General features: G+C 39.6%; 1 protein-coding gene across 3 annotated transcripts in view; it reads left to right on the top strand.

Annotated features, from left to right (window-relative positions):
• The window catches only part of rpap1 (RNA polymerase II associated protein 1), a 50895-nt gene that overhangs the window by 12424 nt on the left and 21333 nt on the right, over positions 1-17138 (top strand). For all 3 annotated transcript variants that reach the window (XM_057860249.1, XM_057860247.1, XM_057860248.1), the window contains exons 8-16: positions 2245-2360; positions 2439-2537; positions 5714-5815; positions 8356-8523; positions 8597-8773; positions 10530-10664; positions 10729-10899; positions 10970-11127; positions 12926-13096. In XM_057860249.1, the coding sequence (XP_057716232.1) occupies positions 2245-2360; positions 2439-2537; positions 5714-5815; positions 8356-8523; positions 8597-8773; positions 10530-10664; positions 10729-10899; positions 10970-11127; positions 12926-13096 (1297 nt within the window). The remainder of the gene's footprint in view (positions 1-2244; positions 2361-2438; positions 2538-5713; positions 5816-8355; positions 8524-8596; positions 8774-10529; positions 10665-10728; positions 10900-10969; positions 11128-12925; positions 13097-17138) is intronic.

The raw sequence follows: 17138 nt of genomic DNA, 5'->3' as shown, positions 1-17138 counted from the left end.
CTGTGTGCATATATATATATTTTTTAATATCGCCATATAATATCGCAATATATCGCAAACCCCCCAAAAATCGCAGCAATAGTTTTTTCCAATATCGTTCAGGCCTAATTTCCACCTCTATTCTATACTTCTATATCATTTAGTGCTGCAAGGATTAATCGATTAACTCGAGTATTCGATTAGAAAAAAATATTCAAATTAAATTTTGTTGCTTCGAGTATTCGTTTAAAGTGGCGTTGTAATGGTTTGTTTTGAAAGTGTTTACATTTCGTTTTATTCATTTGGGTGGATACACTGGCCTCTAGTCTGCCTTATTTCACGTGACTGAATCCAGCTGCTCCCTGTTAAGACCAACATAAGATACATTTTTCTTGATCGAATGTTTTTTTAATGCATTCATAAAGTATATTTAGCTGTGTTTTGTGGGATTGTGTGTCTGTACCATTTGTTAAGAGCATTGTTTAAAAAAAAAAAAAGTTAGCGTTTTATAGCATTTAAGCTAGCAGACTTTTGCTATGTAAGTTAGCCGACTGTTCTTTTGTTGTACATAGATCCTCGTTTTTTAAAATTTTTTTATACCGTTTGAGGCTCAGCTCAGGTATTTTAATTTTTCATGGTTTTTATCCGATTACTCGATTATTCGAACTAACTAGTTCATCGATTAATCGACTGCTAAAATAATCGATAGCTGCAGCCCTAATATCATTTCTTCAGTTACTGTTCTAGTTGTTTCATTAATTGCTACTTATGGTATTTGGTAACACTTTATTTGATAGCGGTTTCATAAGACTGCTATAAGACCGTCATAATTATGACATGACACTATCATGGGCTTGAATGAATTCATATGACAGATGTCCTTAAGTGTCATTTGACAAATTATGTCACTAACTCCATTTATGTCCAACTCGGATCTTTAACATCCATTCAAAAGGGAGATAATTTGCCGGATGACACAAATTGATATCTTTCATAAAGATTTATTAATGTTCATGGCAGTGTCATGTCATAATTAAGATGTTCTTATGACAGTCTTATGGCGCCACTGTCAAATATTTTTACCAAATACCATAACTAGAAATTGAGTAAAGAACTGTAACAGTAACTGAAGACATAATTAGCACAGAACATGTATTTTGATTGTTATTTACATCCGTAGCGCTGCAATGCATGCTTGGAGGCATGTTGGAAGACAACAAAGTTGACAGCAGGAGGCAGCAGAGGTTGACAGTCTCCCTCAAGGGAGCATTGATGGCTAAATGAAAATTCTTGAAGCAATGAAGCTTTGCAGCCAATTGGTTCGAACCTTCATGGCGGTTCATTTGGTCTTATGACAGTCTTACGATGCTATGAAATGCTAGTTTTTTGGAAAGAAAAAAGGTGACATTTCAAAACGCTGCTACTCCTAAAATTTAGGTACCATGATAATTTCTGCAGAAATGGCATTTTCTAGTATTAATATAACACTTTGTAAACATTGCTGAGCTTGTGAAATCCTTTTAATCAGGCTAAATTCTTGGAGCTCCAGATGAGATACTGGACTCTGTCCCACTTTGTCAATAAGATGCATTCAATTAAAAGCCTGCCAGTATTCTCCGTCTTCATCCTCGACATTGTCTGTCCCATAAATTCTCTTAAAAATGTGGGTGTAGCCAAAGTCAAGTAACTAATTTATTATCTTGTGACTCAAAAGGGAAGAATGGAATCAGTCTCACTGAGGCTTTTTAAATAAATAGAGTTGTCCTCTGTCGGCCTAAAGGGGAATTCCTCTTCAAATTCCATTATCTTTCTTGGTCTTTCACTTCACTTCTCACCAAGCACCCATGCTATTAGGATATTACTGTGCTGATTCTGCTGCATGGTCGAATTCCATGCATGAAGCTAAACGCTGACTTTACTTCGATTAGCTGGAAAGTCACTCTCACCAATCTTTGCATTGGGTTACGCTGAGCCGTGATGAAAGTATTGCTCGTTAAGAGGTTTTTCCTACTGTTTTAATAGTGATGTCCCGATCGGATACTCTGTATCGGTATTGGCACCCAATACGGCTATTTTTGGAGTATTGGACAGTAGGGGCAGAACGGATTCGGGCATTTAGATGGAAAACGCGTCTCTATTTACAGAATTTTCAAGTTAAGAAACTACTTCCAGAACCAATTAATTTCAAAAGTAGATGCACCACTGTATCTTCACACCCATAATATCAAGTCAATATAAGTCATTGTGGTTTATGTGTTACTCAAGAGAGTCATCTACCAGTGAAGCCTCAGAAAGAATGGCTGCACATGGATAAACTGGAGCCTGAGAAACTAGAATGGATGACGGACATTCCTGCCCCCAGAAAAACACGAACCAAACAGGTATGATTATTATCTCTAATGATGAGAAAGAATTTAAGTGACCTGAGGAAATAGATTTTGTATTTTGATGTTATTTAGGCGATGCAAGCCCGGTTTGATTTTAACGGAACACTGATTCCCCCCACGGAGGATTTGCCCACCCACCTAGGCCTGCACCACCATGGAGACGAGCCTGAGGTACCATAAATATACATCCTGTTATGATTTATCATTTGCGTAATGAAATTGTAGCAGCACGTTTACATGGTTGTTCTTGAAAATCTTTCTGACGACAACATTGGGGCTGTCAAACGATTAAAAAATTTAATCGAGTTAATCACAGCTTAAAAATTAATTTATCGTAATTAATCTATAAAATATGCCATATTTTTCTGTAAATTATTGTTGGAATGGAAAGATAAGACACAAGACGGATAGATACATTCAACATACTGTACATAAGTACTGTATTTGTTTATTATAACAATAAATCAACAAGATGGCAATAACATTATTAACATTCTGTTAAAGCGATCCATGGATAGAAAGACTTGTAGTTCTTAAAAGATCAATGTTAGTACAAGAAATTTTATATTAAAACCCCTCTTAATGTTTTCGTTTAAATAAAATTTGTAAAATTTTCAAACAAAAAATAAACTAGTAGCTCACCATTGTTGATGTCAATAATTACACAATGCTCATGGATGGTGCCTAAACCCCATAAAATCAGTCACACCCAAGCGCCAGCAGAGGGCGAAAAAACACCAAAAAACACAAGTAACAAATGGACATGACGCTGTCATTTTAATCTGTTTGAGCGGGGCAAATTAATTACCGCCCGTTAACGCGATCATTTTGACAGGCCTAATTGATACTTAAGTTTACTTTTTAAAGTACAGGTAGTCCCCGGGTTACGACCTACCCGATTTATGCGATTTCGACTTTACGACGCTGAAGTCTGGTCCGCCATTCTGTCACCAGTCATGTTTTTTTTTTTTTTTTGTCACTTAAACGGTACGTAGTTCTTGCCATGCCTCCTTCCCCAGCAGCGTCGCCGCCGTCATTCAGTTCCTCACGGCGTCAGGTCCCACCCGTTGTTATCTGTGGTTCTCATGCGTCCGCCTGAGAAGTGCCCTTTTTGGCCTGGAAGCGTCATGATGCCTGCCCCAACTGGCGGTTCTCCTCTGACTGCCGACAAAGCGTATTTTTCGGACTGGGCCCAAGCAGCCACCCGCTGTCATCCTTGGTTCTCATGTGTCTGCCAGAGAAGCGCCCTTTTCAGCTTGGGAGAGTCATGACGCCCGCCCCAATCTCTGGTTCTTCCCTGCCCTCCGACTTTTTCAGACTTCCCACTTTGTGAAAGAAATTTTATTCATGCTTATAAAACACATAACCGGTGTGATACTGTATTCATTTGTTAGACTGTATTCATCCATGTTTATGTGCTGTATTTCTTTGAACATAACACAAAAGGGTTCCTGTGGACTTTCTTATATAATTTTCACTCCCTTTGGTGCCAGCCACAGCCAGGTTCTCAAGGTTCTAAGTCACGATGTTTTTCTGTGGAAAACCACCAGTTGATACTTAAGTTTCACTTTCGTTTTCATAGGTATCGTTTTCGCAGTAACCGTCCTTGGGTAACACCGTTTCATCAGTATAAATGTCCAGCCTCTATTGTACTTCTTTGTACTTCTGGGTGATCACAGCTCCTGGCTGAATCACATCATTTTGTACCCTTGATATATCATGTTTATAAAGTCTTCAAGGCAGGCAATCCTATGTTGGTCTGATTCATTTCTCATTGAGCTATCGAGTGGACACTTGTCTTGGAGTTCAAAGTTGAATTTCCCTGACACACTTCCTTGTTCTCATGTTGCTGCTGCATTTGCGGCTTCTCCCCCGGCATCGTCTCCTCTTGTGGGTCCTGATCCGTTTTTTCGAGTTCGAACGGCAGGCTCGTATTGAGAGGCGACCTAAGTGGCCGTCTCTCGCCTTCATACTCTTTCCAAAGCGACCTTTTCTCTCAGCAAATCGACTAGACCCGAATAGTTTTTTTTTTTAAAGCCCGAATAGTCATTCAATATAACAGCATTTAATACAATGTACCTCACAGTATCTTATTTTTTATTTGATCTTATTAATATGACGTATAATACATGTTTTTGGACGGTTATTTTGCATTTAGAGGTACTTAAAGGGTTAATTCCGACTCACGCGGAAATTCAGGTACATCACCAGTTTAGGAACGTAACTCGTTTATAATCTGGGGACTACCTGTTGTCGCAGTTTCAGTCGCGTTAAACTATTATTGTTTTTTGTTGTTGTTGTTGTACTTACCAAATATATCGTTTTAAAAGGTAGTCATTGTTTTAAAAAAAAAAAATAGCGGGGCCAACAGGTTGCTACCAAAATCTTCAGTTAGAATAGGGGCTCGCGTTGAGAGGCGACCTAAGTGGCCTTGCCTCCATACTCTTTCCACAGGGACCTTTTCTCTCAGCAAAGGGACTAAGACTTGAATTTTTTTTTTTTTTTTAAGCCCGAATAGTCATTCAATATATCAGCATTTAACACAACGTACCTCGCAGTATTTTATTTTCTACTAGATCTTATTAATATGATGTATAATACATGTTTTTGGACAGTTATTTTGTATTTAAAGGTACTTAAAGGGTTCATTCCGACTCACGCGGAAATTCGGGTACATCGGCAGCTTAGGAACGTAACTCGTTTGTAACCTGGGGACTACCTGTAGTTGCAGTTTCAATCACGATAAACTATTATTGTTTTTTGTTGTTGTTGTTGTTGTACTTACCAAATATATCGTTTTAAAAGGGTGTCATTGTTTAAAAAAAATAGCGGCGCCAACAGGTTGCTACCAAAATCTTCAGTTAGAATAGCATCTACGTTAATTCACTGGCTTCCACTGACTGTGCTAGCCATCAATGGCACTGAATTCAGAGCATTCACAACCATTGTTTTGTGGGCTTTTACAGGTCACTTCATTTTCATTTGGGGACATTCATAAGTCACTTCTCTTTCAGTAACCCAAAATCAACAGGAAATGACCTGTAAATGCTCCAAAATCAACAGGAAGTGACCCATAAATACCTCAAAAGGAAAAGGAAGTGACCGAAAATGAACTCATTGCCTGGCATCTGCTGTGACTGACGTCAATAGACGTCCAATCCGTTTGAAGTGGGAGGGGTAGCAGCGATGCCATCCTCCCAGTTCAAACAGATTGGACGTCTACTAAATAAAACTCATTCCAATTTACGGCAGAATTTTGCAAATGTTAAGCCCCTAACAAAATGTGATTCATTTTGCTGATCACTCTTTTGGTGTCTCATTCTGTTTTTTTATTTGTTTTTTTTCAGCGTGCAGGTTACTCCCTACAGGAGCTTTTCCTTTTGTCTCGTAGCCAGCTCATCCAGCAGAGGAGTTTGGCTCTCTCCACCCTTGGCAATATTCTTTCAAAGGTACATAAACATTAGGGATGCAACGATACAGTTAAGTCGCGGTTCGGTACGATTTTAGATACGAGGAACACAATTTTTGATTCGATTTAATGCTCTGAAACAAAAAATACAAGTGTTATTTATTTTAAAAAAAAAAAAAAAATTATGTTTTTTTTTTTTTTCTTTTTCCTAACAAGCAAAAATAACAATGCCACACGCATAATAGTGCATAATATTTATGTGCTTGCTTCTATCTGATCTGAAGAAATCTTGTATAAAAGTGCTGAGGACAATCTTTACTGTTTGTAAAGTGATGCGGGGCACACTGTTGATTGCTATTACTCTCTTAACAGGTATGTTTACCACATTTGTGGTCCGAGTCCATCTGTGTTACGTACTGAATTAACAATTTTTGCAGCATTATCTATAGTCACTGGTATGGATTGATTTGGCCTGCTTAACTTCCATTCAGTCATGGTGGTTTTTAATTCATTGATGTAGTATATGGACTACGTGTCCCATGATCGCTCTGGGCTCACGCAGCCAATGGCATGGGACTTAGGGAGGGGTCTAACGTAGCACATCTAGGTTGCTATTTGATGATATCTAGTGTGTGCACGCGAGTGTTGTCGGGCATTAAAAAAAGTTAACAAACACCACATAAGTCACGTCTGCTCATTACTGCACAACACCAGCATTTGACAATCAACTTTCATAAACAGGACGAGTTTGAAGTACAGCGCTCTTAACTTGCCATTCATTGTTCATCAAGTAACCGTGAGTTAGCTCTCTGTCACCTACCGTCTTAACCTGTCTTTTGTCAAAGCTAGGTTATTCGTAGTAGCCAAGTCGGCAACAATATATTGGCGTACTTTGTTGTACGTATCTGGAAAGACAGTCTTTGTTTAATATGTATGAGTGGGGGTAGCATATCAGTTACTCAAAATACTGCTAAACAATGAATCTGTATGATATCAAACCGGCAAGTCGCCTCCTTGAGTTTGTCTTTCCTCACGAGCAATGACCCTCGTACCCCACAGCTCCCACCTTTCATGCAGTTTGGTGGAGGGGGGGGGGGCTGCTCGCGGCAGTTTGTTATTTCAAGGCAAAGCAGCGCCGGACATTATAGAGAGGAAAGAGAATAAAATCAGAAAATACATTTTGGGAGCTTTTCATTTGGAGCAAATGTTTTTGCGAATTGAATCGAAGAAGGCGTATCGAATGAGTCAATATAAAACCGAGTATTGTTGCATCCTTAAATAAACATGCAGTCTTGTGTGCATCAGTGGAATGCATTGCTACTTAATGTGCATGGTTTACAGCAGTACTTCTCAAATAGTGGGGCGCGCCCCCCTGGGGGGCCACAGAGCGATGCCAGGGGGGGCGCATGTGTCCTCGGGGAACATGCTTTTTTCTTTTTTTTTTTCTTTCTTTTTTTTTTTTTTTTTGCCGGACTGGAATAAAGTGTACTTGCACATCCACTCAGTGGTTGGCAGTGGCGCTCTCATTTTCAGAGTGCGTGCAGTATTTTTGAACTAAGGAAGAGCACTCAGCACACAGAAAACAGATATGAAGAGCAGTGCGCCGCCGCCGTTTTCGAAAGCCGTTTTCCGACCGGACTCACTCACGCAGCGACCCACTGTCTTGTCCGGTTCTCACGTCGCCGCCCGAGAAGTGCCATTTTCGGCTTGGGATTGTCACGACGACCGCCCTCACCTACGGTTCTACCTCGGCCGCCGAGAATGCGCTTTTTTCGTGCCGTTTGCCTTTTAGCTTTGACTTTTAATACAGTGGGGTGATGAGGAAAGACTACTGTTTACTGTGTCTGAAAATAATTATAGCGGACTGCCAGAAGCCAAATCAATTAAGACGCCACTTAAAGACATTCGACCCCAATCTCATTGATAAGCCGCTTGATTGTTTTTCAGCGAAAACATGCCGAATATTGCCAACAATAGTCCTGCTTTGTCAGTGTTATATCAGTAAACCAGTGAGCATTCTTAGCATGCTCATTGCGAAATGTCTCCACGCCATTGCAAAGGACGTAATACTGAGTGTGAGCAGCAAAAATAAAAACTGTCCTTCTGTCCAAGGACACTCTTTTTTTCCTTTATTCATTTTTGTTTTTTCGGTCAAATTTTTTGGCATATTGTCCTCATGAGTAAATGTTTCTAATCAATTTGAATTTGTTATTATTTACGGATTTTATTACATTTTATTTTTCTGTATCAAATGGTCAGAAATGTACCTTGAGTGTATTTTTACAGTTTGAATGTGACTTTTTTTTTTTTTAATTCAGGCAAATTGATGCACATCAAGTCTTCTCTGTTACAAACAAAACAATGTTAATAAAGTTATACTTTATTATAAGTTGATCTGTTACTTTTTTTCTTTATTAGAAAAAAAGGACACAATGTTAGGCAGATGCGTATTTATAATAGTAATTTTATAGACAAATAATACTATTTACAGTGGCGGCAGAGAGTTTGGGGGGGCGCGAAACATTTACGTCTTGCTTGGGGGGGCGTAACAGAAAATAATTGAGAAGCACTGGTTTACAGGCTCGCGCTGGGGACTACCATTCATCCCTGCAAGGCAGCATGTTGGCCACTCTGCTCGACGCCGGCCTGGTCTTCCTACTTCGCTTTGCGCTGGATGATGGCGTAGAGGGAGTCATGGCCGCCACTGTACAGGCACTCAAAGCACTTCTGGTGTGCGCAGAGGACGAGGTGAGACTACAGAAGTCCAAACAGAACGCACACTTGTGGACAAACATTTAGCGATCTTCATTTTGCTTTTTAGGAGTGTTTGGACCTCACTTTCCACTGGTTTCGCGGCTTGGCCGCCTTCCCACTGCTGCCATCTCTGGAGGAAGAGAAGGAGGATGATGAAGGGCTAGATGAAAGTTTAAAAGAGACTGCCAAGGAGAAGGAGGAGCGGAAGACTGATCATGACGTGGCTTTGCAGGATGTCGTCAAGGTGCTTTTACTATTTCATTTACAGTATTGCGACTTGGAGTATGACAAAATATCGAAATTGTGATGTATCGTAATGCTTTGTATCCTTAATGATAATCAATATGCTCCTGTATGGAATGGATACATCGTTTTAAAAAGGTGTCACTGTTTAAAAAAAAAACCAAGGAAACAACAAGTTGACACCAAAATCTTCCACTAGCATAGTGTTTAACTCAGTTAACATCCATCCATCCTTCCATCCATCCATCCATCCATCCATCCATCCATCCATCCATCCATCCATCCATCCATCCATCCATCCATCCATCCATCCATCCATCCATCCATCCATCCATCCATCCATCCATCCATCCATCCATCCATCCATCCATCCATCCATCCATCCATCCATCCGGGAGAACAAGTATTTGATACACTGCCAATGGTTGGCAGTGTATCAAATAGTTGTTCTCCCCACTGTACATACATACATACATCCATACATACTTATATACACAGTCCACCCATCGAAGAAAAACCACGAAGTAGCGCCCCCCCCCCACCCCCCCATTTTTTTTTTTTTTGTGTGTGTGTGTGTGCTCAATGTATTTATTCCGATTAAGCACTGGAAAGAGATAATTAATGGACATGTTTTTTCTTATTTTTCCCCAAAGTATCATATAAAAAATGTATATATATATATATGTGTATATATATATATATGTATATATATATATATATATATATATTTTTTTTTTAATAAATGTTTTTTAAGCACTTCAAATGTAATAGTTATGATCGGTTTTAAACATAACTGTCCCACCAAATCATTTTTAAACAAGAATAAAGTACTGTGGTAGAAAAATGCTTGGCTTTATTAAATGATTCTGTTACCTACCTAGGCTGTGATCCTTGGAGTGACATATTGAAATTACAAGTTATTCATGATCACTTCTGGCGTTTATTTTATATGTCTCAAAAGCCCCCCCCACACACACACCCCCCATCCACCGTGCGCTTCCTTGCAGAAACTTTTTAACAAGTTAAATGATGATTGACACATTGCTGCGCGTGTGAAGAGCGCTTCTTTGGCAAGATCAAAGACAACCATCTGTCAACATCGTTAACTTTACTAAGCAAGTGCAACAGTGACTGATAGCTGGGAGTGGGAGGGAGGGAGAGAGACTGTGCAAGCACAAGAAGCAGAACAAAGGTTTGTGGATTAAAAAAACAAAAAAAAATGTCACTCGTCTTTGCGATGGGACTATGCCGCATACGCACATCGCGATGGCGATGTTTAAACGATATATCGTTCAGGCTTAACTCCATTGTACCATGTTACTCATTACTTGAGTATTCTTTTCACCAAATACTTTTTCACTTGTACTTGAGTACCTTTTGGGATGATGACCACTCTAACTTGAGTAATATTATTTTGACGTAACGCTACTCTTGAGTAAAATTTTGGGCTACTCTAACCTGCTCTGATAAAAGGGATCCAAAAGGCCATGTCTCTGCACACTTGCTGTTTTTATGAAGCACACACAAAAAGAAAAACAACAAAACAACATGTCCTGTGACAGGACTATTGCGCATGCGCACATTGCGATGGCGTTGTTCAAATGATATATTTTGCAGGCCTAGCGCCAAGGTTTTACACGCACAATGCACGCTTGGGGAGATGATGCGGTTGGGCTGGACTGGGAGAATACTGTGCTCTATATTAGCAAAGCTAGTATGACAATTGACATGATTTTGTCACATTCTGCTGATTTTAGGGTCTCCTAAGAATGAAAGTTCTCCCCAGATTACGTTACATCCTGGAGGTTGTTCGACCCTCTCCCCGGGTTGTTCAGGACATTCTGGAGGTCCTGACCCGTATCGCCAGACACTCTTCATCATCTGCCACTCAGGTAGTGACTAAAATCACCTCTTGTCAGATTGTGGATGTAGTTGTGATGAGGATGTTTCTCTTAGGTGTTGGACTGTCCTCGCCTGATGGAGACGGTGATGTCGGAGTTCCTCCCCACTTCTTGGACGCTGCAATGTTTTCCCCTCCCTCAGTCTTATTATGGACTCCCCCTTGCTTGTGCCATGAAGCTCCTAAGAGTTTTGGCTACTTCTGGCAGACACGCATGTGCCAGACTGGTAAATTTTGTTTGTAAGCTCTTCGTTGCTTTGGTTTGTAGTCTTTCAGTAATGATTTTCCTTTTTGTAGTTGAACTCCGTCGGTGTGAGGGAGCGTCTGTCCTGTCTGCTCAGTGCTGAGCCCAGCGAGCTCCTTTTGGAGCCTCACGATGCCCTCAAGATCACCACGGAAGCCTACAGGATGTGGGCTGTGGCAGCTGGCTACGGCCAGGCCTGCGACTTGTACATGTATGTACTATATACGTATGTACTGTAGACGTCTAGCGCCGTCAATGGCAGCCAGTGAGCTAATGTAGACACTATTGTATTGGAAGATTTTGGTTAAATTTAGGGGCATATAAGATTTATTATCTGTTGACTTTTCAGTCAATTTCTGTGTATTTTGGGGCATTTACCTGTTGATTTAGGGATACAGAAGAGGAAGGACCCAGGAATCTCCCCAAATGAATAGCTTCTGACTCAGACTCAACATGAAGTGACTTGTAAATGCCCTAAAATGGACAGAACATGACCTGTAAATGCCCAGAAAATCAGAAAGACTTGCTGCGAATGCTCTGGTTTCAGATGAATGAACGTTTATTCGGCCATCCAAGTCTAAATTAGGGCTGTCAAAATTATCGCGTAAACGGGCGGTAATTAATTTTTTAAATAAATCACGTTAAAATATTTGTCGCATTTAACGCACATGCCCCGCTCAAACAGATTAAAATGACAGCACAGTGTCATGTCCACTTGTTACTTGTGTTTTTTGGTGTTTTGTCACCCTCTGCTGGCGCTTGGGTGCGACTGATTTTGTGGGTTTCACCACCATGATCATTGTGTAATTATGGACATCAACAATGGCGAGCTACTAGTTTATTTTTTGATTGAAAATTTTACAAATTTTATTAAAACGAAAACATTAAGAGGGGTTTCAATATAGAATTTCTATAACTTGTACTAACATTTATCTTTTAAGAACTACAAGTCTTTCTATCCATGGATCGCTTTAACAGAATGTTAATAATGTTAATGCCATCTTGTTGATTTATTGTTATAGTCAGGGGTGCACATAAGTGGTCCGCATGCGCGCATGCGTACCGGACGTAGACAAACGCGCTGGCCCTCAACGACTTCCATACGCTTTTGCGTACCGATGGCTGACCACCGTATTTGCGGCGGACACGAGAAAATAACTTCTCAAAATGTCAAAGAGGCAGGCCACACTGAGTAATTACTTCCGTGTTCCCCCACCCCCGTCAAAAGACAGACGGACGACAGAGACGTCACCGGAGCTACCGAAAAAAAGGACTTTTGCTGAAAAGTAAGAGGTACCATGGCTAGAAGCAAATGATGCTCGCACGGAAATGCGGTACAAAATGTGCTGTGAGAATCCCAATGTCGCCGATGAGAGCAGCACATTTTATGTAGGGTCAAAGAATTTCAGCCATCCAAACTTTGAAAAGCACGAAAAAAACAGAGTATGTGGCAATTAAGCAAACTATCGATGCCAAACAGGACCCCGCTCGCCCTATGGACAAGTGGCGGAATAAAGGTAATGAACAGCGACATGCACTGACAAACGTGTTTTTGCTCGCATTTTACAAAGCTAAACATGCACGTTCAATAAGGTCCTATGAGGAGGACATCCCACTTTTAAAAAGGGTTGGAGTTAATGTGGGAGCCGCATAAAGCCCTTTATTTTGAATTGGTGCTTTTTATTTCTTTACATTTCACTTCAAAGTAATGGTAATTTTGTTGTGCCAGTTGATGTTAATCAAGCATTAATTGTTAATATAATTAATTAAAGTTAATTGGCTCTAAGTAAAGCTTGTCATAAATTTATCGCATCAGGCGGGTCGGCTCTCAAGCTCAATGAGGACCAAGTCACATCTCCAGGTCCTCCTCTGAGAACCTGGGCAAAAAAATTATGTGCACCCCAGGTTATATCGATTTTTGGCAGGAGCAAATCGATAATCTTTCTGGATCCAAGTGGATCTATGATAAAATCACCATTTTCATATTTTGTCACACTCCTATTCCACAGAGACATATATCCAGCTTTACTGACGGCGCTGCAGTCTGTTCGTCGAGCTCTGGCACCCTCTGACCCACTTATGCATCTTCAACTCCAGAAAGTTTTGGCTTTGCTTACTCTCCTTACTCAGGTCACACATACTGCCGGGTGCCACCAGGAACTCCAGGCTGGCATGGTCAGGTAAAAAACAAAAAAGATGAGTAATATGCTTTGCAATGCAATAATGTAACTACGTTGGACTATACACTGCTGGCCAAAAGTATTGGCACCCCTGCAATTCTGTCAGATAATGCTCAATTTCCCCCAGAAAGTGATTGCAATTACAAATGCTTTGATAGTAATACCTTCATTTATTTTGCTTGCAATGAAAAAACACAAAAGAGAATGGAAAAAACATATTTCATTATCATTTTACACAAAACTCCAAAAATGGGCCGGACAAAAGTATTGGCACTAGAGATGTCCCGATCGATCGGCATCTCGGGTCCGATCACGTCATTTTCAAAGTATTGGAATCGGCAAAAAAATATCGGCCATGCCTTTTTTCAATATATATATATATTTTTTAATTAAATTGTTTTCTAATTGTATTTAACGTTACATAATATGTTACACTCATCCAGAGTCTTTAGTTTAGGCTTAAGGTAGGGTTATCAAATTTATCCTGATAATGGCGGTAATTAATTTTTAAAAAAATGTATCACGTTAAAATATTTAACGCCATTAATGCATGCGCTGCACGACCCACTCACGCATTGTCACGCTCAATCTGTAATGGCGCCGTTTTACCTGTATAGAGAGCTAAAAGGCAGCGTAAAATGAGTAGAGTGAATTTTGGCAGCCTTTGGAGCCTTTTTTTAATTGGCTAAAACCTCACAATCCCTCTCCCTACGATTAGGAATATCATGGGAAGCAAGGTAGCAATTGATCTACTTATGTTCTTTCCCAACGCAGAGAAGATATATCAATTGGTAGCACTACGCACACTCATGGTTCCACTTCCCATCATGCATTTGGGCATGGCTACAGTATCATTTACTGAAAGCTCAACAAATACACTAGATGGCAATATTTAGTCACAATATACAAAGTCACAAGTCTTTCTATCCGTGGATCCCTCTCACAGAAAGAATGTTAATAATGTAAATGCCATCTTGAGGATTTGTCATAATAAACAAATACAGTACTTATGTACTGTATGTTAAATGTATATATTCGTCTGAGTTTTATTCATTTTTTTCTTAATGCATTGCCAAAATGTATATGATCGGGAAAAATTATCGGGATTGATTGGAATTGAATCGGGAGCAAAAAAAAGCAATCGGATCGGGAAATATCGGGATCGGCAGATACTCAAACTAAAACGATCGGGATCGGATCGGGAGCAAAAAAACATGATCGGAACAACCCTAATTGGCACCCTTTGAAAAATCATGTGACGCTTCTCTAATTTGTATAATTAACAGCACCTGTTACTTACCGGTGGCGCATAACTAAATCCACCTTGCAGCCAGTTAAAATGGATTAAAATTGACTCAACCTCTGTCATTTGTCCTTGTGTGTACCACATTGAGCATGGAAAAAAAAAGGAGACCAAAGAACTGTCTGAGGACTTGAGAGGCAATATTGTGAGGAAGCACAAATAGTCTCAAGGCTCCAAGTCCCATCTCCAAAGACCTTAATGTTCCCGTGTCTACCGTGCGCAGTGTCATCAATAAGTGTAAAGCCCACGGCACTGTGGCTAACCTCCCTAGATGTGGAAGGAAAGAAAAAATGATGAGAGATTTCAGCGAAAGATTCTGCGGATGGTGGATAAAGAACCTCGACTAACATCCAAACGAGTTGAGGCTGTCCTGCAGTCTGAGGGTACAACAGTCAGTGTCAACCTGTCCTATCCGCTGGCGTCTGAATGAAAAGGGACTATGGTGGGATACACTGGAAGACCCCACTTCTGAGCCAGGGACATAAAAAAGCCAGGCTGGAGTTTGCCAAAACTTACCTGAGAAAGCCAAAAACGTTTTGGAAGAATGTTGGAGCTTTTTGGGAAAAGGCATCAACATAGTTTACAGGAAAAAAAGGAGGCCTTCAAAGAAGTGAACACGGTCCCCTCAGTCAAACATGGCGGAGGTTCCCTGATGTTTTGGGGTTGCTTTGCTTCCTCTGGCACTGGACTTCTTCTTCTTCTCTTTGGAGTTTTGTTTAAATGATAACAATTTAATTTTTTTTTCATTCCCTTCTGTGTGCAAAATAATTGAAGACATTACTACCAAAGCATTTGTAATTGCAATCATTTTCTGGGAGAAATTGAGCATTATCTGACAGAATTGCAGGGGGGACAATACTTTTGGCCAGCACTGTAAATGTAAACACGAAATATGCTCTCACTACACATTATGAAACAAAAGAAGAATATAACTTACAAGGCACAAACAGTGAGATGAAATGGCTGCCGAAGTTAGGTCATCTTTGAGCATTCATTGTATGAGCCCCAGTCGGAATGTGGTAACGTGTAGAACATGGGTGTCCAAACTTTTTGCAAAGGGGGCCAGATTTGGTGTGGTAAAAATGTGAGGGGCCGACCTTGGCTGACGTCTTTTACATAGAACAATATATTTAAGCAAATTTTAGCAAGCCATTCTGTGTGTCACATTTGCTTTATTACCGTATTGCCCCGAATATAAGACGGCCCTGATTATAAGACAACCCCTCTTTTACAAGACTCAAGTTTGAAAAAAGACTTTTTGAACACCAAATTTTTATACAGAAAATAATTACAGTACATCCAAAACAAATGATTATAACAATATATTTGAGAGAAAAAGCATGTTATTTTGCTTCATTCAAATCTTAATATCTGAATATTTAAATATGTGAACTAAAGTGCAATCACGTTCGTAAATGAATGGCATCTGGTTTTTGAAATGTAAATAAACCAATCTATAGTGATGATAAAACAAAATTGCGATAACTGCATTAACCATCAAAGTGAAGTCATAACTGTAACTGTAGTCTTGAAACAAATCTGAATAAGGAAAAACATTGCAATAAAATAAAGCTAACTGGTTAAACGAGAGTAGCTGAGATCTGTCATGACAGAACATCGCTTCAATATCTGGCGCCATTTAGCGTCGTGAATGGGTATGATGTCTAGACCGCGAATATAAGACGACCCCCTCTTTTTCAGTCTTATTTCAATGCAAAAAAAACTGTCTTATATTCGGGCCAATACAGTATGTTTTTTAATTAATAATTTCAACAGTCTTGCAACTAGCCTTTGTAGCGTTCTCTTTCGACTGTCGGGCTCTTGTGAAATAATGCTGGTGTAAAATTAAACTAGCTTCAATTTCTCACGACGTATCTTCCCTGTAATCTTGTCGTACATGTCAGTGTGTCTTGTTTGGTAATATCGCCTCACATTGAACTCTTTAAAAACAGCGACTGTCTCTTTGAGAATGAGGCAGACACAGTTGTTGCGTATTTTAGTGAAGAAATAGAACAATTTCAACTTATCCTTGAAGCGTCGGTCGTCGCAGTCAACTTTCTTTTTTATGTATATATTAGGGCTGTCAAACGATTAAATTTTTTAATCGAGTTAATTACAGCTTAAAAATTAATTAATCGTAATTAATCGCAATTAATCGCAATTCAAAACATCTATAAAATATGCCATATTTTTCTGTAAATTATATATATGTTCTGTAAAATAAATTGTTGGAATGGAAAGATAAGACACAAGATGGATATATACATTCAACATACGGTACATTAGGACTGTAGTGAGCATTTCAATCTACTGTCATTTAAATCTCTCTATGCTGTCATCACTTTCGGAGTGATGCCTTTCGCGTTTACTTTTTCCAAAGCTAGACAGCTTAGTGAACGACGCCTTAATAATCAGACTTCTTTGTTTTTCATCTGATTTATTAATAAAATGGCCTCAAACCATTGTCCTCTTTAGACTGTCGAAAAACTACAAAAAAAAGTACACAAGCATTGCATTAGCAACAACGTTAGCTTAGCACGCTATACAGGTTCACTAAACATAAAAAGTGTCTCATACAAAAAATAGAACATTTGCTTACTAACATTATATGTACATTCTTTACAACAACCATACTTACGGACAAATCTTGTCCAAGGATCATATAAGCACAACATTACAACGTAGGCGTCAGCCCGAGACGTCGTGCAGCCATATTGAACTGGCAAGAAGACAATAAAC

Source organism: Corythoichthys intestinalis, chromosome 15 (genome assembly GCF_030265065.1).
Source record: "Corythoichthys intestinalis isolate RoL2023-P3 chromosome 15, ASM3026506v1, whole genome shotgun sequence".
Taxonomy (NCBI): domain Eukaryota; kingdom Metazoa; phylum Chordata; class Actinopteri; order Syngnathiformes; family Syngnathidae; genus Corythoichthys; species Corythoichthys intestinalis.
This window is presented reverse-complemented; position numbering and strand designations above follow the sequence as displayed.